Consider the following 22,588-nt stretch of genomic DNA (forward strand, 5'->3'; position numbering starts at 1 on the left):
AGGAAGATTTAGCAGACTCTGGAGTAGTGGTGCACTGTTCTACTGTGCAGCGACACCTGCACAAATATTACCTTCACGGAAGAGTCATCAGAAGAAAACCTTTCCTGCGTCCTCACCACAAAATTCAGCATCAGAAGTTTGCAAAGGAACATCTAAACAAGCCTGATGCATTTTGGAAACAAGTCTTGCGGACTGATGAAGTTAAAATAGAACAATTTGGCCACAATGTATGTTTGGAGAAAAAAGGGTGCAGAATTTTATGAAGAGAACACCTCTCCAACTGTTAAGCACGGGGGTGGATCGATCATGCTTTGGGCTTGTGTTGCAGCCAGTGGCATGGGGAACATTTCACTGGTAGAGGGAAGAATGAATTCAATTAAATACCAGCAAATTCTGGAAGCAAACATCACACCATCTGTAAAAAAGATGAAGATGAAAAGAGGATGGCTTCTACAACAGGATAACAATCCTAAACACACCTCAAAATCTACAGTGGACTACCTCAAGAGGCACAAGCTGAAGGTTTTGCCATGGCCCTCACAATCCCCCGACCTAAACATCATCGAAAATCTGTGGATAGACCTCAGAAGAGCAGTGTATGCAAGACGGCCCAAGAATCTCACAGAACTAGAAGCCTTTTGCAAGGAAGAATGGGCAAAAATCCCCCAAACAAGAATTGAAAGACTCGTAGCTGGCAACAGAAAGCGTTTCCAAGCTGTGATACTTGCCAAAGGAGGTGTTACTAAGTATTGACCATGCAGGGTGCCCAAACTTTTGCTTCGGGCCCTTTTGAAAAGATGGAAATAAAAAAGTAATCTTGCTTAAAATATTAAAGAAATGTGTCATCTTTAACTTTATGCGTTTTGGAAATCAGGTAATCTTTTACTCGCTTAGCTATTCACAGTAACAGAAATTTTGACCAGGGATGCCCAAACTTTTGCATGCTACTGTATAATGCCTTGCATTTGTAGCAAGAAAATCAATCTGAACAGAAACTAGATCATTAATAAATTCCTTCATTTGTGCTCCATACATGGCCAGAAATTTGAGTAGTTAAAATAACTTTCCCATCAAGTGATTTGGATTACCAACCTAGTCCTCCCACAAAAGAGTTGTGAACCACTTATCTACAACCCAGTATCATCATTTTCTACAAATCCAGCTACTTCATTCAGCTCCATCTCACCACTAACTTTCTTGATCCCTCCATTATTTCTGCTATACAACACCAGTTGTCTAATATTCAATAATGGATGAGCAAAAAGTTACTCTAACTAAATGCCAGGAAGATCAAAGACATTGTCTTTGGTTCCTTCCACAAACTCTGTTCTCTGCAGACATTTTTAACCTTTTCCTGCTTCAATCTGAGGTTCCCACCAGCTTTAAGAAGCCCACTATCATCCTGGTACCGAAGAAAAACAAGGTAACGTGCCTTAATGACTACCGCCTGGTGGCTCTGACATCCACCATCATGAAGTGCTTTGAGGCTGGTCATGGCATGCATTATCTCCAGCCTCCCAGAAAACCTTGACCCACTACAATTGCCTACCGCCGAAACAGGTCTACAGCGGACGCCATCTCCCTGACTCTACACTCATCGCTGGGGCATCTGGACAGTAAAGACACTTATGTTAGACTATTGTTCATTGACTACAGCTCCGCCTTCAATACTATAATTCCAAGCAAACTCTTCACCAAACTCCAAGACCTGTGACTCAACACCTCCTTTTGCAACTGGACCTTTGACTTCCTAACCAACAGACTGCAATCAGTAAGGATAGGCAGCAACACTTCCAGCAGGATTATTCTCAACACTGGTGCCCCACAAGGCTGCATCCTCAGCACCCTATTCTACTCCCTATACGCTCATGACTGCGTGGCCAGATTCTGCTCTAACTCCATCTACGGGTTTGCAGGTGATACCACTGTAATCGGCCATATCTCAAATAACGATGAGTTGGAGTATAGGAAGGAGATAGTAAGCTTAGTGACATGGTGTCATGACAACAACCTTTTGACGTTCACCAAATTTTATCGATGCACTATAGAAAGCATCCTATCTGGATACATCATGGCTTGGTATGACAACTGCTCTGCCTGGGACCGCAAGAAACTGCAGAGTTATGGCCACAGTTCAGCACATCACGGAAACCAGCCACCCCTCCATGAACTCTGTCTATACTTCTCGCTGCCTCAGTAAAGCAGCCAGCATAATTAGAGACCCTACTGACCCACTCAGTACAGTCTCTCTTCTCCCCCCTCCCATTGGGTAAAAGATACAAAAGCCTGAAAGCACGTACCACCAGGCTCAGGGACACAGTCTATCCCACTGTTATAAGACTATTGAATGGTTCCCTAGTATGATAAGGTGAACTCTTAACCTCACAATTTACCTTGTTATGACCTTGTACCTTATTGTCTACCTGCGCTGCACTTTCTCTGTAGCTGTGATACTTTGTTCTGCATTCTGTATTGTTTTACCTTGTACTATCTCAATGTACTTTGTAATGAATTAATCTGTATGAATGGTACGCAAGACAAGTTTTTCACTGTACCTCAGTACAAGTGACAGTAATAAACCAATACCAATACCTTGGTCATTCCATGTCTTTGCCTAATAATTAATTAAAGCTAACCAACATTTGCAACCTTGGAGGCATAGAACAAGTTATCAGCTTTATGACTGGAATTGCCTCTACCACCTCCATAACCGTGCATGATTCCAGCCCAGGTTTATTTGCTGTTGAAGTCCTGCCTATGTTTCATTGTTACCTGTATCATGACAATTTGGTTTTCATGGCCAACCTCTGCTTCCAGTCTACACAGACTTGTGTTCATCCAAAACTCTGCTGCCTGTAAATTCACTTGCACCAGATCTTATTTATTCTGCACTTATGTTTGCTGATCAACATTGCCACCAAATCCAACAACAACTGAATAAAAAAAATCCAGTGTTTTATTATCAAAATCCTCAAGGACCTTGCATCTTCCTATCTCTGTTATTGTCTCCATTCCTGAGAGCCTTTAGAGCCCTAGAGTTATACAGCACAGAAACAGGCCCAATTCATCCTTGCCAACCAAGGTACCTCCTGAGATCGTCTCATTTGCCTGCATTTGGCCTATATCCTTCTAAACCTTTAGTATCCATGTAGCCGTTGCCCCTCTGCATCCTCTACATGCAACCTTGCTGTCATTTACCCAAACTCTGAATGCCCTTCCTAAACTTCTCTAGCTGATTAGCTCCTCTCCATTAAGATGCTTTGCAAAAACAACTCATTCTAAAAGACATTTGATCATCTGTCTGAATATCTTCTTTTGTGATTCGGTCAATATTTTTATTGCTAAAGTTCTTAATGTGCTTTGGTACTTCCTGTTTTTCGAAGCACTGTATCGTGGTAAGTCCTTGTCATTGCTGCTACTCCATCAGAATGGTATTCCCTGAAGGATCCCATGAAAAGAAATGCTTTGCTTGGAATCCTTGGAAAATTACATTGGACTTTTGGATACCTACGTCCTCTTACAAAATCTTGATTCTCTTTTATCCTGTATGATAATTGTATGGAAAATTACCTGAGAAAATAATTATATTTTTGGTGCACATGACACATCTGTCACAAACTGACTATTTGGGTTATCTTAAATACTGCTATTTTTCAATTGAAATTCTGTAATTGAAATTGGAGCAACTAGGACTAGGATATAGTGGTGTTATGACATGTCTTGTCCATTGAGGTATTTGTCTGATTCACGTTAACTGTGGAGTTATCGAACATCACCACAAACTCAATGGATAACACCATCCCAATATTTCACTTTTAACTCTTGGCATATATTTTTGTCCCAACAAGATCAACTGAAATCCTAATTAATCACCTGTGGAGGTCCGGTCAATAACAACCGGCGTGGGTGGAAGTTTCCAGAACTTCCTTCACTTTTATTGCTATAGTCTGCATGATGTTGCCTGGGAATTGTCCACTGTCTATAGTAAAGTGACTGTTCTTCACTGCTCAAGTCCTTGTGAAATAGTGATCTCAGTGGGCTAGTCCAAGTCATATCAGCATGGGGCAACAGAGAGGCAGAGCATAGGTGTTCATTTCTTGCTGAGCCAAGGAGGTGATACACTGGCTTTGATAAAATTACAGTCCTTGGAAAAATGAGGTGCGGAGTTCTTAGGTCCTTGTTGGCTAGAATAGATTGCCGGGAATTCCCAGATGATGAGGATGATTTTGAAACTGTGCTGCTTGCAGTTTCCTTCCCTTCCACGTCACTTTCCTGCTTGCAGCCCTCACTGCCAACACTGGTTGAGATGTGCGAGGTATACATTGAAGTGCCTTCATCAATTGAACTGTTCACAATGTTCTGGAAGCTAAGAGATGAAGCAGGCCTCTGTGATGAGTCAAGAGCACTGGAAGAGCTCACTCCATTCTCTGCTAAGGAACCTGTTTGAAAAACAACCAAATTTACTGTTAACGATTACCACCACTAGTGCAGTTAAATAATGACAGGATATTTAGTGTTCTTTGTGGGGTAGATGATGTTTTATAACACATTGCAATTCTCTAAACCCTTATAGTGTTTTTAGTCACCTTTTCCAATTTTAATTGCATCTTAAAACATCCTATGTTTAGATAGTGTTAATAAAAATGCACGTTACATTAAAGAATTCAGGAGGAATGGCCAAAGGTCAGTGGTGCGTTTCGAGGAGGATCTTCAAGGAAGCATTTCGATGACATGTCTGAAGCCACAGGAGAATTCTGACTGCAGTAATGGCAAGATTAGAGAATTTCATGAAGGAATTTGAATATGAAGTTGAGAAGTTTAAACTGGTTATGTAAGAGAACTGGGTACCAAAGTAATTCAGCAGGAGCATCAGTGATAATTGAGCTGCATGTAGAAGGATAGGAGATGGTGGGTAGTGTTTTGGATGAGCTGGGGCTAAATTTGGGAGGCCAACCAAGGGAACACTGGAATAGCTGAGTTTGCATGTGATAAAGGCATGCCCAATTGCATATAGTTAACATTGTAACTTTGCCTGACAATTATGCCAGTTAGAAATTAGTAATCTTTGTGATGCAGAATATATAGTGTTAATGGCTCAAGTCATGATCAAACCGAAGAGAACTGACAGGAGGAGATGGATCAGTGATCAGAATAGAAGAATGAGAGGTGATCTTATTGAAACATAAAATTCTGTGGGGGATTGAAAGGGGTGATGCTGATGGGATGTTTCCCCTAACAGTGGTTTCTAGAACTAAGTGGTATTCTTTCATAATGAGGGGTAACCCATTTCTGATGGCGATAAGGAAGAATTTCTTCTCTCAGAGGGTCCTGAATCTCTCTTCCACAGAGCTCTGGATGCAGATTCAATAAAAATATTCAAGACAGACATTGGCAGGCATTTAAACTACAAGGGAGCCAAGGGATACAGTGTGTTGAGGTGAAGACTGGATCAGTCATGATCTTATTGATTGGCAGAGCAGGTTTGAGGGGTAAATTGGCATACTTCTGCTCCTCTTTTTAATCCCCTCATGTTCTAATGCTGCACACCAGACTACTGGCAATGGAAGAAATGATTCAGATCATGGAGAGTAAGATTGTCTGTCATCAGCAGATGTATGGAAACTAACCCCATGCCCATGATTGATGTTACAAATGCAGCAGCATCCAAATGAGGAACACGAGGTGACTAAGAGTAAACAAATAAAGGAAGGAAAATAAGCCACTGCTGCCTGTATTCTACCTGTGGTTATGTAGATGAGTTTGGAACTAAGTGAGGGCAATCACTGAACTACGCAGTGGGCAAGGAGGCAGGAAGATAAGAACAAAACCAAGCTATTCAGCCACTCAAATCTGTTCCATTTAACAATCACAACTTATGTATGACTAAACTTATTTTCTCCTTGCCCCTTCATATTTTTGGTTAACAAAAATGCATTAATCTCATATTTGGAATCAATACTTGACTTAGCTTCAATTTTGATTTGAATGAAGAAGGGCATTCCAAAGTTCTAACAACCTTTATATGTGGAAGTGCTTCCTAATTTCATTCCTGAAAGGCTTGGCTCTAAATTTAGACTGTGCTTCCCAGACCTAGGCTCTTCAATCAGTGGGAATGGTCTGGGACTAGATAAAGAGAAACTTTGATCAAAACACTCTTTAACCCTCTATATTCCTAGTATGTGCCATCTCGTCTTGTAATTTCACTTTAGAGTCCAGGTGCCATTCAGCTAAATCCTAGTTGCATTGCCTCAAGGCAAATATAAATCCTGCCTCATATCTGGAAATTCGTGTCCAGCGTTGCTCACTGTATTCCAGCGTGATCTAAACAAGGATTTGCAGAACTCTGTCTCGATAATACAAAGTAGTAGAAGTTATAAAGGTAACAGTAATCATGTAATGGCCTTCATGACTATCTTCTACATATTCATGATATTTTAATGATTTATGTACATAGACACGTTTCCCTTGACTTCTACTGCTTCTAGCTTTTCACCAGTTAAAAAGTATTTTCTGCTTAAACTTTTCCAGATTTTTTATTTGCATTTGCCTGCACCAAGTTCCACTTGCAAATTTAACCTGTTAACATCTCTATGATTTTATGATTCCACCCACCCTGCTTAAGATGCTGCCTATCTTCTTGGAAGACTTGTGAATATGTCACTTTTGACCTTATCCAACTCAGTGCTGTAAATCATTTAAAAGATAAGAAAGGATATTACACCATGACTTATAGTTCTGACTTCTGGTAGGGTCACCTTGGTGCTGTGGGAGGAGCAAAAATTTGATTGGACATTAATAGGTAATTGTAGGAATGGAATTGGGAATTCTGACCCTCACATTCAAATTCCTTTAAGATCTTGTCCACCCCCTTCGGGGTGGCCTCCTCCAGCCTTACAATGCCCCCACTTAAATTCTCTGTTCCTCTGGTTACATCTCCTCTCCTTACATCTCTCCAACTTTCAATGCTTATTGAGTGGAAGTTGAGTGAAGCTCCATTTAGAAAGGGGGTTATGAAGAGAACATGCCTGGTGAACAAACTGGTGGCTCAACTGGCTCTAGACTTGAACTTTTCTTTCACTCTCTTTAGCTAATGACTCTCCCATCCCTTCTAAGATTTTTTCTGATGTGGAGGCCTCCTGTTGCTTTGACTCCAAGTCCTTTGTTTCCTTCACAAATGTTTTTTTCTAATTTTTTTTCTATGGAACAGAAGAGCCATAAGGTAAGAGGTTGACTGATGAAAGCATAAAACTGAGTGAAAGAGGTAAAATAATACGTCAAATATTAACAAAATTCTTGAAATTCACAAGGGCACAATCCCATATACTTAACCAAACCTGATGAATACATGGACAATGATCACTAACCTGAGGTTCCAGTGACTGCACTGCTGTTGCTTTGTGGTCTCTCTAGATCAATCTGCAATTCATCAGATTCATTCTCACTGATAAAAACTTTCTCTTGCTCCTTTTCTGTTTGTTCAAAAATTGCCATAGTTTCTCTGACAGCACTTTTAGAAACATAGCCACAAGCAAGGCCTATCTCTTGCTCAAGGGTTGTTCGTGTAAGGTAGCTGGAGTCGATTAGCCTAAGATCACAGTACTTCATGGACCTTAATATAAAAATTGAAATATGCCACAAATAATCAAACAAATCCTTTAAGTCCCATATTATTAAAATCAAATCCACATAAATAAAATTTGCGTTTTGAGGTTCTATAATAAATGGCATTTGTAGTCGTGAACAAGGAAGAAAGAATCAGTTTGGTTTAAACCACCTCATCTAGTGACCAATGAAGGAAAGTGCACCTGTTTTAATGACTATGATGTTATCAACTGTTACCTTTTAAAAATTTACTTACCGTGGAAATGATTCCCCAAGTGGATCTTTACCAGTTAAAATGACAATACATGGTAGACCTTCCAGATCCTGATACGTAAGTGGGGTCCATTCGTCCTGCTCACACCCTCTCCATTCCTACAAGTCAAGGCAATAGGGAATTCAGGAGAAATTTCTTAACCCAGGAACTAGCTACCACAATGAATAGTTGAGATAAAAAGACTATACAAAGATTTAAAGGACAATGAAAAATAAGTATATTCTGATGGAGATAGTTAGGAATGGAAGATGACTTGTGTGCAACACAAACAAAACTTTGAACCTGCTGGGTCAAATAAACCCTTTCTGAAGTTAAGAAGATTACATACGGTAATTCATTAGCTTAACAATTAAAAAACAATCCCCACCCATCCTGTTAGCTCCATATGGTATAGCACTGAACAAAACTGACAATTAATTTCACTACTTCTAATTTGCATGGACAGCTTGATTCAAAAACTCAACGCAAATGATTGTGTGTGCAGTTAATACAAATAATTTGGAGAACTAGCTGATTCTGAGGAGGCAATTCAAGAAATACAAAATGAATTTGGCAATATATGTAAGGTTCAAACAACAAGACAAATTTTGGGTGGATATTAGGAAGGTTCTCTTCACAAAAGACTGATCAGCCCAGGGAATGGATGTCCACATGGTAATGGAGGTGCAACTTTGGAATAATTTAAGAAATGACTAAAAGCCACAGTTACATTAGTACAATGAATGACAAGAATTTGCATTCTTACTTATTTGTTCAACTTGTACAAGGTACTTTGAGGAAATCCATGATAAGGAATTATGGTCAAGGCCTTATACTTCCCTTTGTGACAAAAGTGCTAAACTAATGAGAGAATTTCATAGCATTGCTTTGTTCAAATGGAGCACAGTAGCAGGTACTCTTCTCAATGCTATTGGCCTGATAAGTTCCAGCTATAGTAAAACCCGCATAATCTGGTTTGGCTTGTTCAGAAATCCTGACGGTTTGGCATCTGGCTCATCAGATGTTGTTTCCCATGCTCCATTTAAACTCACTGGGGCCCTGGTTCCAGCGATCCCTTCAAATTCAGCAGGGCCCTAATTCCCACCCTCTCTCTTAGGAAAACAGGGCCCTGGTTCCCACATTCCTTTTAAACCATTGCAGCCTGTTTCCTGCACTCCCTTTAAACTCACTGGGACTCTGGTTTCCGCACTCTCTTTAAGTTCACCAAGAATCTGTTTCTTGTGCTCCTTTTGAACTCACTACGGCCTTCGTTCTTGCACTTTCTTTAAAATCACTAGGGCTCCAAGTCCCACACTCTCTTTAAACTCACCGTGGCTTGGTTCCCATGCTCCCTTTAAACTCACTACATTCACTAGAAATTTTATTATACCACTGGATAACATCTTTAAAAATGGAATTAAAAGTGTGTTGGGGTATTAATAGGAGTAATAGCCAACAGTCCAGAAAATCTGCTAATCTGGCACAACTGAAGCCCTGAGAGTGCTATATTAAAGGAGTTTTACTGTATTTGGAAATGTAAGAACTGGAGTACATGTATAAGGTAAAGAATATTAAGTTAGATTACTTGTAGGAAGAATTTCTTCCTCACAGAGTATCAGACTGCTGAACCAAGCAATAAGTATGGATTTGTCCCATGTCTACCAATGGGAGGTGGATAATTACCTGGAACAGGAGGTAATTTCAGATTACTAAATGTAAGCTGCAGGAGAGCTGTGTATAACATGGTCTACTAATACCTAGTTGAATACTTTCAGGAATCAGAAAGAAGAAGATGGTAGTATTCTGTGGCCATCTCCTTCAGGAAAATTTGTGCACTGTTTGCAAAGAAAATGTTCTTATCTTATTCCATGCTTTCCTGTGTTCTTATCAATACATCTTCATTTCTATGGTAATAAAAGCTTGTTTTCTTTCCTCATTCAAAATGTCTTTAAGAGATGTTCTTACCTTCATTCGTGTAACAAAGTGCTTGGCAACACTGAGTTCCCCAGCAGGATTGCCCAGAAGTACTTCAAACCGATACTGCAAGCCAAGCTTATCTCGAACATCCTGAAGTCGCTCCTTGGCGAGCATTGCCAGCTGCACTGATGGAACTCGTATCAAAAGCATATGTCCACGGCCAATTTCATCTTTCCCAGGACAACTGATCAAGTCATCCATAATACTCAGAGTCTCAGGAGTGGTGTGCTCTCTCAGCAAATTCATTGATGTTACAGCCATCATGGCTTCAGCATACTGCTGAATTAGCAGGTAGCATCGGATCACCATACTGTGCAATCTGGGATACCTGCAGAAGCACATTCAGAATTCTCATTAATATCATCAGTTTCCTCAAGGGTATTCCAATTTCATTGAATTACAGAATTTTAGCAACATTAAGAGGCCATTCTACTCATCAAGCAAGCCATGAGTTGATGGGGAAAGCTTTGAGAACATTCTTTTATCGTTTCCTCTGTCCACCTGGTAATCTCTTGCTGGGATGAAATTCAAGAGCAGAGTTCCCATTTTGGGAGTCATTTATCAGTCATGTGAACAAGGTGGTCTGCCCAGAATAGCCAACTGTGTGTAATTAGAGTCTCCTGTAGGGATACTGATATCAGTTTGCTTATCCTGCCTGGAATTTGAAGGATTTCACAAAGAGAAATCTTTTAAGTTCCTGGTGGTTTCTTTCCAGTGCTTTGAAATGCTACTTGTAGTATTCAAGCCTCAGGAAACAAACAGGAAGGAGGGATCACTGTTGCCTGGGAGACCATGAGTTTTGTGCTAGGTTAGTTCAAACATAAAGAACTATGACTAGGAGCCTCGTTTCCCTTTGCAATTACTAAATTGAGTAAACAAATGATTAACCCAATAACTAAACATACAATACGAATATGGTTTCAATTTCGTAAATTTTTTGGATTGAATAACTTCATTTTATCAAGTCCTATCCAATCCAATTTTTTCTTTCAACCATCTAGAATTGATTTAGCTTTTTCTTTATGGAAAATGAAGGGAATAACATGCTTTCGTAATCTATTCATTGATAATTGTCTTTTGCCTTTTGAACAGTTGTCTAATAAATACAATTTGCCTAGATCACATTTTTTTTATATTTACAGATTAGAAATTTTTTTAAAATTATTTTACCTACTTTTCCGATACCACATAAAATTGAAATTATATTGGAAAAGGAAGGGAATAGTATGTTTTCGCGATCTATTCATTGATAACTGTTTTTCATCTTTTGAACAATTGTCTAACAAATCCAATTTGTCTAGATCACACTTTTCTCGATATTTGCAGATTAGAAATTTTTTAAAAGCTACTATACCCTCATTTCCAACACCTTACAAAATTGAAACTATGGAAAAAATTTTAGGTCTTAATCCTTATCAGAAGGGCTTGATAGCAATAATCTATGATTTAATTATGAAAATACGTCTAGAATCATTGTACAAAATTAAGAATGAATGGGAAAGTGAACTCCAGACATCTATACCTACAGAGACATGAAAGAAAATTCTTCATTTAGTTAATACATCTTCAATGTGTGCCAGACACTCGTTGATACAGTTTAAGGTAGTTCACAGGACTCATATGTCCAAAGATAAGCTAGCTTGTTTTTATCAACATATAAATCCTATATGTGATGGATGTAAATCAAATGTGGCTTCTTTGACACATATGTTTTGGTCCTGTCCTCTTTTGGAAAAATATTGGAAAGACATTTTTAACATTATTTCAAACGTATTGAAGATTGATTTACAACCTCACCCTATCACTGCAATTTTTGGATTACCAAGGATAGAGTCTGGCCATTTATCTGCTTCTGCTAACCGTATGATTGCTTTTGTTACATTAATGGCCAAACGATCCATTTTGCTTAAATGGAAGGATCCAATACCCCCTACTACTTTTCAATGGTTCTCTCAAACTATATCATGTTTAAACTTGGAAAAAGATTAGGAGTGGTACTGTTGATCCTTCGCTTAAATTTGAAGATATTTGGAGTCCATTTATTCAATATTTTCATATGATGTAGATCCCCTTTCAATAACTTTTCAACTTAGAGGAATGGAGTTGATGACATAATATTGCTCTGTTTCTACTGAGAAATTTTAGCCCAGTTTTTTTTTGTTTGTTTTTTTTTGCAATTTTTCTGTTTAGTTTACTTTATATTGTTTATAATTTTTCTTATTGATTTGGGTTTTTTTTCTTTCTTTTTTAAAATTTATATAATAAATCTTTTTCTTTCCTTTCTTTTGTATTATATTCATTTACTAAGAGATCGTGGGATCTACAGATTTTTTTATATTTTATTGATCTTTATGATTATCTATGCCATGATTGTTATCCTGATCTCTTTGTATTACATGTATAAATATTGATGCTATATATCAATCTGTATTAATTTGAAAACTAATAAAAAGATTGAAAAAGAAAGAACATTGAAATTATAGAAAGAATTTTAGGTTTTAATCCTTATCAGTAGGGCTTGATAGCAATAATTTATGATCTGATTATGAAAATACGTCTAGAGACACTTGATAAAATTAAGAATGAATGGGAAGGAGAACTTCAGATACTTTTACCCTAATAGAGACATGGAAGAAAATTCTCCAATTAGTTAATACATCTTCAATGTGTGCTAGACATTCTTTGATACAGTTTAAGGTGGTTCACAGGACCCATATGTCTAAGAATAAGTTAGCCCATTTTTATCACCACATAAATCCTATATGCGACAGATGTAATTCAGAGGTGGCTTCCCTGACACACATGTTTTGGTCCTGCCCTCTTTTGGAAAAATATTGGAAAGACATTTTTAATATTATTTCAATTGTATTGAATATTGATGTACAACCTCATCCTATTACTGCAATTTTTGGGTTACCAATGATGGATTCTGGCCATCTATCTGCTTCAGCTTGTCATATGATTGTATTCATTACATTAATGGCCAAGAGATCCATTCTATTTAAGTGGAAGGATCCTATACCTCCTACCACATTTCAATGGTTTTCTCAAACTATAACATATTTAAACTTAGAAAAAATTAGGAGTGGTACTGTTGATCCTTCGCTTAAATTTGAGGAAATTTAGAGCCCATTTATTCAGTATTTCCATATGATGTAAGTAGACCTTTTTCGAATCCCTTTCAATAACCTTCTATTTGAATATAGAGGAGCGGAGCTAACAACATAATAATGTTTTTCAACCAAAGAAATACGACAGTCCAGCTCTTTTTTGTAGTTTTTGGTTTGCTTTTGTTTATTTTTTTTTGTTGTTGTGTTATTTTTTTTAATTTTGGGGTTCTCTTTTCATATAATCAAATTTCTTTTCAAATTCTTTTGTATCATGTTCATTTAGTAAGAAATTGGGATGTTCAGATTCTATTTTTAACTCCTTGTGTTTGTATATGTTAACTGTTATGTGTATAATTACTATTGTTATGTGTATTAATTTGAAATTTAATAAAAAGATTGAAAAAGCAAGAAAGGAAAGGAAAAACTGTGACTGTTCTGATACATATAGATAAAGGACAAGATAGCAACAAACTGTTCTGACATGATAAATAAAAGCCATATATGAATGCCAGAAATACAATGGCATCTCCAAGCAAGCTCCAAGCCATTATTTAATCAAGTGCTTTTTTCAGTCTTAAACTATAAGCCAAACAGCATGCTGGCATTCATTGCCCACTTCCATTATCCTGATAAGACTTTGACTCAGCTGTGTAATACAAGGTTGATGTCATAACAACACAATAACCATGCTGGAGAGAGTGCAGGGGAGATTCACCAGGATGTTGCCTGGATTGGTGGACTTCAGCTCCAGGGAGAGACAAGCTGGGCTTGTTTTCCCTGGAGTGATGGAGGGTAAGGGGTGACTTGATAGAAGTATATATTATGAGGGGCATAGATAGGGTTGATTGTCAAAATCTTTTTCCCATGGTAGGGGTATCTAAAACAACAGGGCATAGGTTTAAGATGAGAGGTAAGAGTTTTAAAGGGGATCTGAGGTGTAAGATTTTTCTTTTACCCACAGGGAGGTTGCTATCTGGAATGCACTGCCAGAGGAGGTGATGGAATCAGATATAATTATGTTTAAGAGGCACTTAATCAGACACTTAAATAGGCAAGGCACAGAAAGATACAGTCCTAATGCAGGCCGATGGGATTAGTGTAGGTGGGCAAAAAAGTCAGCAGGGACATGGCGGGCCAAAGAGCCCATTTCTATGCTGCTGGACTCTATGATTCTATGAACTGGTCACATTGCAGGCCGGCCCCGACAGGAGTGATAGGTTGACACATTTCCCCAGTGCTAGCCCACAAATGACCAGATCTATTAAATTTAATTTCAGTACTTTCCATGAACGCTAATCCAGTGTCACAATGATCAGGCCACCATATATGTAGATATCTGCCTTCTCAAGAGCAAAGGACACAAGAGTAATTTACAGTGAAAAGAAGAAACATTAGAAAAAAGTCACTAATTACCTTTCCATCAAAGTATTCACCATTCTTTCAAAAGCCTCATCACATCTTAGGATTGGGCTTGTAATGCCCCATTGTAAAGACTTGCTGTAATCGGACAAACCAAAGTACACCAACTCCTCATTGCTGAGCTCCTCCTGACAAAAAGGGATAATACAATAGAATTATAGAGAGAAAACAGCCTCAAATGGTGCTTATAATTGTTGAAACTATGAGCTGTACAATCTAAAGGAAGCTTCAGATGCTGCAAAATGCAAGGCTAGCACCTGCCCCACTACTTGCATAAAAAATTTATTATAAAGATCTGCTGAAATTCCCAAGCTTCACAAGTGAAGGGAGAGTTTTGGAAACACTGTCAAACCAAAGGTGGATTTGAAACATTTTATGAATTTAAAAAAAGACAAACTTCCATTCACTTTCTCGCACTCTCACACACACAAACACACATACACACACACAATTACCCTGACAATTTCACAAAATGATACATAGAAACACACAATCTCACAGACGAGAAACAAAAACAGAATCTCAGATAATCTGACATTAAAATCATAAATTAAAATCAATACACCCAACAGAATATTGCTTTCTGAACCTTGCCCCTTTGATATTACATTAATCTAGGAGAATATGACTAGAACTAGTAGGAGGCCACTGGTACAAAAGAAAATATGGAAAATAAGCCAAATTCAAAAATAACAAAACATGACTAACTGATAAAAATTGGGATGACCACCTGTTGAGCAGTCCAAGGCACAAGTAGGCATTTGCATACATCACATCTACTCATAAATGAAACAAATAAATCCTACAAAAGCAAAATAAAAACTGCAGATGCTGGAAATCTGAAATAAAAACAGAAAATGCTGGAAATATTCAGCAGGTCAAGCAGCATCTATGGAGGGGGAAACAGAGTAAACTTTTCAAGTCAGTGACCTTTCACCAGGAAATCTGAGGAAACAAGTTTTACTTCTCCAGTTCTGACAAAGTGTCATTGACCTGAAATGTTAACTCTGTTTCTCACTCCACTCTACAGATGCTGCCTGACCTGCTGAGTACCCCCTGCAAATAGCCCATTCACTCATACACAAATGTAAAACTTCTTAGTGACTACGTTATATTTTCTGATTTTATTAAGGGTTTTGAAGTATATCAGTAAAATTCATTATGTGATAGGGACAGAAACAACTGAAGCAAAATTTACTCCTCTGACAGCAGTGAAAGGTAAATGCAGATTAAGATTCCCACTTCCTATGATCACCTGGTGACTCCTGCTGACAACTAATTGGGTTGAGATGGTCAGTAAGGTCAGGATCCAGATTAAGTAGAATGTTGTTAATAGTCAAATAACTAACTGAGCTGATGCATGTCATACAAACTATATTTGGCACCATATGGGAAATTATGCAAAATAGTCATATCCTTAAGGATGCTGGATATAATTTCTTTGAGCACTTCTGTGCTCCCAGCAGCCAAAATTTTCAATAACTCAATGCACCTAGCTTTGTTGTTTCTGCCTGCATAATAGAAACTAGAGCATGACACTGTGAAACTGTCACTGGCAGATATAGAATTTTTATGCAGTCTTGTTACACAGCTAGGATAATCTATATTAAACAGACTACATTTTCTAGAAATCTATTTTAAAGGCTCAGATAAAACACAAGAATAAACTGGATGATATTTCTTTCTCTCAGAAGGAGCCAAGAAGTTGTAAAAATATTAAAAATGTAAATATGTGTAGCTGATTTCACCAACATTTTAAGGAATTTCAAGAATACAAAGCTAGACTTTATTTCTGTTCTTCCACTGTTCATGTCATTTCACCATTTTCAGATCAACATCAGCATAAATTATGGTGGGCGATTGGGAGAATTTTCCATAAAATTGCTCATGAAGATAATTAAGTTTGGAAACATCACTGCCATTGACTGATTGCCATCTGTCAGGAGTCAAAAATCACACTTTATAATTTAAAAATAGTGACTGCTTTGAAGTACAGTTCATAACTAAACAGCCCCTAATCTTTACATGAATTTGAAATCCTGTTCTCTCAACTGATAACAGATGTCACATGCTCAGTTTTTTCCCCAATGTTCTCATATCTGCATTGGTTTAGCCTAAAAACATTTGTACAGCAAAGTTACACTATTTCCCAAACAGCAAATACATACTCAAATGCTTCAAAAAATGTTGGAAAAGAATTATTTAATCTAAACTTACAGGATTGCTGGAGAGTATCCAGTGTACTTCATTGTATGAGCTAACACGGGACTGTTGTGTCTGTAGAGTGAAAGGAAAGGAGCTGACCTGCAACATAAGTAAGTTGCATGCCTCAAGTGCCTCACGTGAATTAATAAACTTATCTGACAGACTCTGGCTGGATTCCCCATGAGTTGTGGAGCCTGAAACAAGACTGAGGGAAAACAAGGTTAAATTAAAACTGAAAAGACCTCATTTACAGCTAAGAAGGAAATAATTTGCATTCTCAGAGCATATTTCAAAAAAAACAGACATCCCAAAGTGCTTCACAAAAAAATGGGAGTACTTTTAAAAATCCTGTAATGCAGGCAGACAATAGCCAATTTCAATGAGTTAGGTCCAATAAACTAAATGAAGTAAATAACCAGATTAGTGTTTTCGTGATGTTCGTCAGAAAAGTAGATAAAGCACCATATGAGTTCCCCATTTTGTCTTTGAATTGTGCCATGGGATCCTTCATGTCCATTTAAAAGTATGGGAATCCTGGGTTTAACACCTCATCCAAAGGATGGCACATCCAATAGGAAAGTAGTCCTCAATGTTAGGTTAGATGGACACTCAAGCCTTTGAAGTGGTGAATCAGAATCAGGTTTATTATCCCTGACTTATATGTCATGAAATCTGTTGTTTTGCGGTAGCAGTAGTCTAAAGACATAAAATTACTATAAATTACAAAATAAATAAAGAGTGCAAAAAAAAAGGAATAACAAAGTATTGTTCATGGGTTCATGGACCATTCAGAAATCTGATGGTGGAGGGGAAAAAGCTGTTCCTAAAACGTTGAGTGTGGGTCTTCAGGTTCCTGTACTTCCTCCCTGATGGTAGTAACGGGAAGAGGGCATGTCCCGGATGGTAAGGGTCCTTAGTGATGGATGCTGCCTTCTTGAAGCACTGCCTCTTGAAGATGTCCTCAGTGGTGGGGAGGGTTGTGCCCGTGATGGAGCTGGCCGAGTCACAAACCCTCTGCAGCTACTTGCGATCCGGTGCATTGCAGCCTCCATACCAGGCTGTGACGCAACCAGTCAGAATGCTCTCCACTGTACATCTATAGAAATTTACGTGAGTCTTTGGTGATATACCAAATTTCCTCAAACTCCTAATGAAGTAGAGCCACTGGCCTGCCTTCTTTGTGATTGTATCAATGTGTTGGGCCCAGGATAGATCCTCCAAGGTAATGACACCCAGGAACTTGAAGCTGCTCATCATTTCCACCGCTGACCCCTCAATGAGGACTGCTTTGTGTTCTCCCGACTTCCCCTTCCTGAAGTCTATAATCACTTCCTTGGTCTTGCTGATGTTGAGTGTGAGCTTGTTGTTGCAACACCACTCAACCAGGCGATCTATCAGTCTCCTGTACACCTCCTTGTCGCCATCTGAGATTCTACCAACAACATTGCCGAATTTATAGATGGCGTTTGAGCTGTGCTTAGCCATACAGTCATGAGTGTAGAGAGAGTAGAGCAGTGGGCTATGCACACATCCTTGAGGTGCGCCTGTGTTGATTATCGGTGAGGAAGAGATGTTATTGCCAATCTGCACTGACTATGGTCTCCCAATAAAGAAGTCGAGGATCCAGTTGCAGAGGGAGGTTTAGAGGCCCAGGTTTTGAAGCCTGTTTATTAACACTGAGAGGATGATGGTGTTGAATACTAAGCTGTAATTGATAAACAGCAGCCTGACGTATGTTTTGCAGTTGTCTAAGTGCTCCAAAGCAGAGTGGAGAGCTAGTGAGATTGTGTCCACTGTAGACCCGTTGTGACGGTACACAAATTGCAGCAGGAGTTAATTCTAGCCATAACCAACCTCTCAAAGCACTTCATCACAGTCGATGCGAGTGCTACCAGGTGATACACATTGAGGCAGCTCACTCTGCTCTTCTCGGCCACTAGTATGATTGCTGCCTTTCTGAACCAAGTGGGAACCTCAGACCACAGCAATGAGAAGTTGAAGATGTCCTTAAACACTTCAGCCAATTGGTTGGCACAGGTTTTCAGTACCCAGTCGGGTACACCATTGGGGCCTGATGCCTTGCGAGGGTTCACCCTCTTGAAAGATGTTTTGACATCGGCCTTCAAGACAGAGATCACAGGGTCGCCGGATGCAGTGGGGATTCCCACAGGTGTAGTGTTATTTTCCCTTTCAAAGTGTGCATAAAAGATGTTGAGCTCATCGGGGAGTGAAGCATCACTGCCATTTATGCTGTTAGGTTTTGCCTTATAGGAAGTAATGGCATGCAAATCCTGCCACAGCTGTCATGCATCTGATTGTGTCTCTAACTTCACACGGAATTGCCTTTTTGCCCTCATGATGGCCTTAGTAGATCATACCTGGACTTCTTGTAGGAGTCTGGATTGCTGGTCTTGAATGCCACAGATCTAGCCCTCAGCAGACTGTGAATCTCCTGGGTCATCCAGGGCTTCTGGTTTGGGAAAACTTGATATGTTCTTGAAGGCACACACTAATCCACATAGGCCTTGATGAAGTCGGTGATGGCTGTGGCAATATTCATTCAGATTCGAAGATGAATCCCTGAATGTGGTCCAGTCCACTAATTCAAAGCAATCCTGTAAACACTCCTCCACCTCCCTTGACCATACTTTCATGGTCCTCACCACTGGTGCTGCAGTCCTTAGCCTCTGCCTATACGGTGGGAGTAGAAGTACAGACAGATGATCGGACTTGTCAAAGTGCGGGCACAGGATGGCACAGTAAATATTCTTGATAGTGGTGTAACAGTGATCAAGTGTGTTGGCTCCTCTGGTTCTGCAGGTGACACGTTGGTGGTAGTTGGTCAGAGACTTTTTCAAGCTGGCCTGGTTGAAGTCCCCCATGATTATCAGGAAGGCATCAGGGTGCAGTCTTGTGACTGGTGGTCACTGTGCTCAGCTCCTCCAGTGCCAGCTTGACATTTGCCAGGGGTGGAATGTACACCGCTACCAGGATGACGGCAGAGAACTCCCTCAGCAGATAGAACGGATGACATTGACTGCCAGATGTTCCAAGATGGGGGAGCAGGACATGAAGCAAACGCAGCCACCTTTGCCTTTACCTGATGCCACCATCCAGTCCACATGGTGGATGGACTTAGGGACAAGAGTGCCATCACTAAATCAAAATAATCGATTTTAAGATTTGCTTCATTTAATTGTCAAAAGAAAAGCACTTTTTAAGAGTTTCAATGTTGACAATGAACAGTGGAAAAATGGTGAATAAAATACATGTCATTGCTACCAACATATAATAACTCTCTCTCTGTCTTATCTTCCACAGAATCAACTGTCATTGGGTAGCACATTGAAATGCTGCTGACAGCTTTGCAATCATATTTATGACTTCACAAAATGTCGGAGGAAAAATGCCTGCAATAGATAATAAGAGTCCTTCAACTGAAAGGACTAAATGAATATCAGACAGATCTTTCATTCTTTTTGCTCACATGTACACTTCTGGATTTGGGGTGAGGTCAGATTAACAATTTAAAATTCTCAAACCTGACACAGGTTAAGTGAAGGTAGGCCCAGGGTTGGCAACTTGAATATTTTAATTACGTTTGCAGCATCTGATTTAACTTTCATTACAGGCTTAACTGTAGTCACCATGTTTCTAAGTCCTTGGAAAACCTAGCAGCAGAAGAAAGGCTAAAATGGCTTCAAGGCAATGTGTTTTTGCAGCACGATGGATGGGCAGAGGGAGCTGCAATGCTTCTCCAACCCTGCAACCATCACCTCATTCCTGATACCCAAGGAGTAACATTAGAAGTCAGATTCACTGAATCAGGATCTGAGTCTTTCCCTCCAGGAGATTTGCAAATGGATCCATACCCCAAGGTCAAGGACCCTTCTCCAGCAGCCTACTTTGGAATCCTCCCTACCTAACTGAAGACCAGGCAGGTTAATCAGCTGAACCTCAGTAGGGAGCCTGTTAGGGAGAAAATAACATATGTATCTTTTTTTTCCCCCCACAGGAGAGAAACATGACAACAATGTCAAATTATACAACTCCAGAAACCCAACCAGGCACTTATGGTTACGGTATATATTTCCAAGTTGGGTTGCATACAAATGATGTCATTCCCCAGATAACTTCCTTTCATGTTGTACCAACAGAAGTGCCCCCCACCCCCAACTCCTGACTCAGTGATTCCCCCCACCCTTCATCAGCTATCATCCTCAAACATTACCATCCCTCCTCACCCACAATCAGCTTCTGATTCACCCTGCTTCCCTCACTGCTAATCGAAGGTCCTCTTAACTCCAACGTAGGTCCCTGGCCTTCACCCCAAACCTCTTTCTGATATCTAACCTGACCCCTTCTACCCTAAGGCTTCTGTTCCTAAGATCCCATCAGTCCTGGTTCCCAGCAGATTTACTTGTTTCTCTTTCATGCTCTGCTTTAGCACAGCATGGAAAGGAAAGCAGTAACTGATGCATTGGCTGGTACTGAACTGTTAAGTCACAGGCCCACTATCAAAATGGTCATGGCTCACTCTGCAATTACAGATTAATGTGCCTCCATGACCACCATTGAATTTCTGCCCCATTTAGTATTTTAACAATTTAGAAATAATAGATTATGTAACATATCGATATGTAAACTGAGCAAAAAACAATGACTTTTTTTTACATGAGCATAATGAATGGATAGACATATTTTGTGATTTTTGCAATTTGTATCATCAGCAGAAATAGGCACTTAGTAGGTATTCACCTTAGTACAACTATCTGGAATAACACAGCTTTGTTAATTTTTCATTTAAGACATGGAAAAATCCCAATTCACAGCTCAAGTGTTAGAAATTCACAAGGTCACCCTGGGGCACAGGATGTTAAAACCATTTCTGAAGGGAAATAACAAATTGTTCAATGAAACACAAAGCAATAGAGAGAGCTAAGAAAAAACCACTGCCTTGTTCAGAGTCAGGCTTCATCCAAATACTTCTATATCAGCTTCAGCATCAAACATGTGGAGCATGCATCATCACAGGAAAGTTTTTTGATAAAAGGGAATGCGTAAAATCAAAAGGCAGGGATTATATTCATCAAAGCGAAGTTTACTAGCCACAACATAATACAAACAGTGACTGCAAAGATGTCTAAATCACATGAGATGTGTTCCTGGGAGATGTGAAGTGGAGAAAATGGAAATAAGAATGCAAAAATGAAATATAAACTTACCTAGTAAGATCAACATGAGAGTTGTCATGAATAAGAACAAAGAGTGTATATGGATTCTGTTTGACCTTTTTCATGAAAGCCTCAAACTTGTTCTGAACGTCATGGTCTAGTCGGATAATATATTTCTCAGCCCTTTGGTCAGCTATATTACTTTCCTCAAGACCTAGATCTACAAGTACTCCTGCATGAAAATAAAAGTGTACTATTAATATATTATAAATGTAGTTTTTCTGTGGCTGACACATTCGTCAAGTGTCAGAAAAGAATACATTGTAATTATAAATATCTTTAAAAAATGGCAAAATAATGATTTTTGGAGCATTCTCTTCATTATCTTACTTTTATTTATTTTGAATTAATATTCCAGTAATATTACAATAGCTTTTGTATTCATTATTTTTTGTGTCGCAGGTTAGAGCCATATATATATAAAATATATATATAGATGCTTCAGTCCACTGGGTTCCCAAACTCAATTTACAACCTAAACAAAAACCATATGGACAATTTCTATTGGATTAAACTTGCACGTTTTTCAGTACCCAGTGAGAAATGACTTTGGTGCAGGATGTAACCAGATCTTCCATCATACCCTCTTGAGCACATGCCTGAGGTGGCCCATAATGTAAGTAAATAAACAGAGGCAAAGCAAGATATATGTCCCAATACTGCAGTCACAGGTCAAAAAAATACTAATGTAAGACTCTGCTAGTGAACTGCTTTGTGGAAAATTTCGTATGAGAAATATGGCAGTATTTCCCTTTACAAATTATCACATTTTCATTGATGAAATTAAT

General features: G+C 39.0%; 1 protein-coding gene across 1 annotated transcript in view; it reads right to left on the bottom strand.

The window, feature by feature from the left end:
* greb1l (GREB1 like retinoic acid receptor coactivator) overlaps positions 1–22,588 on the bottom strand; it is a 207,538-nt gene that overhangs the window by 42,557 nt on the left and 142,393 nt on the right. The window contains exons 17-23 of the mRNA XM_052023073.1: positions 21,792–21,972; positions 16,579–16,771; positions 14,356–14,489; positions 9,821–10,160; positions 7,859–7,974; positions 7,365–7,609; positions 3,874–4,439 (exon numbers count right to left, since the gene is read on the bottom strand). Of these exons, the coding sequence (XP_051879033.1) occupies positions 3,874–4,439; positions 7,365–7,609; positions 7,859–7,974; positions 9,821–10,160; positions 14,356–14,489; positions 16,579–16,771; positions 21,792–21,972 (1,775 nt within the window). The remainder of the gene's footprint in view (positions 1–3,873; positions 4,440–7,364; positions 7,610–7,858; positions 7,975–9,820; positions 10,161–14,355; positions 14,490–16,578; positions 16,772–21,791; positions 21,973–22,588) is intronic.

The sequence above is a fragment of the Pristis pectinata genome, chromosome 9, assembly GCF_009764475.1.
Source record: "Pristis pectinata isolate sPriPec2 chromosome 9, sPriPec2.1.pri, whole genome shotgun sequence".
Lineage (NCBI taxonomy): Eukaryota > Metazoa > Chordata > Chondrichthyes > Rhinopristiformes > Pristidae > Pristis > Pristis pectinata.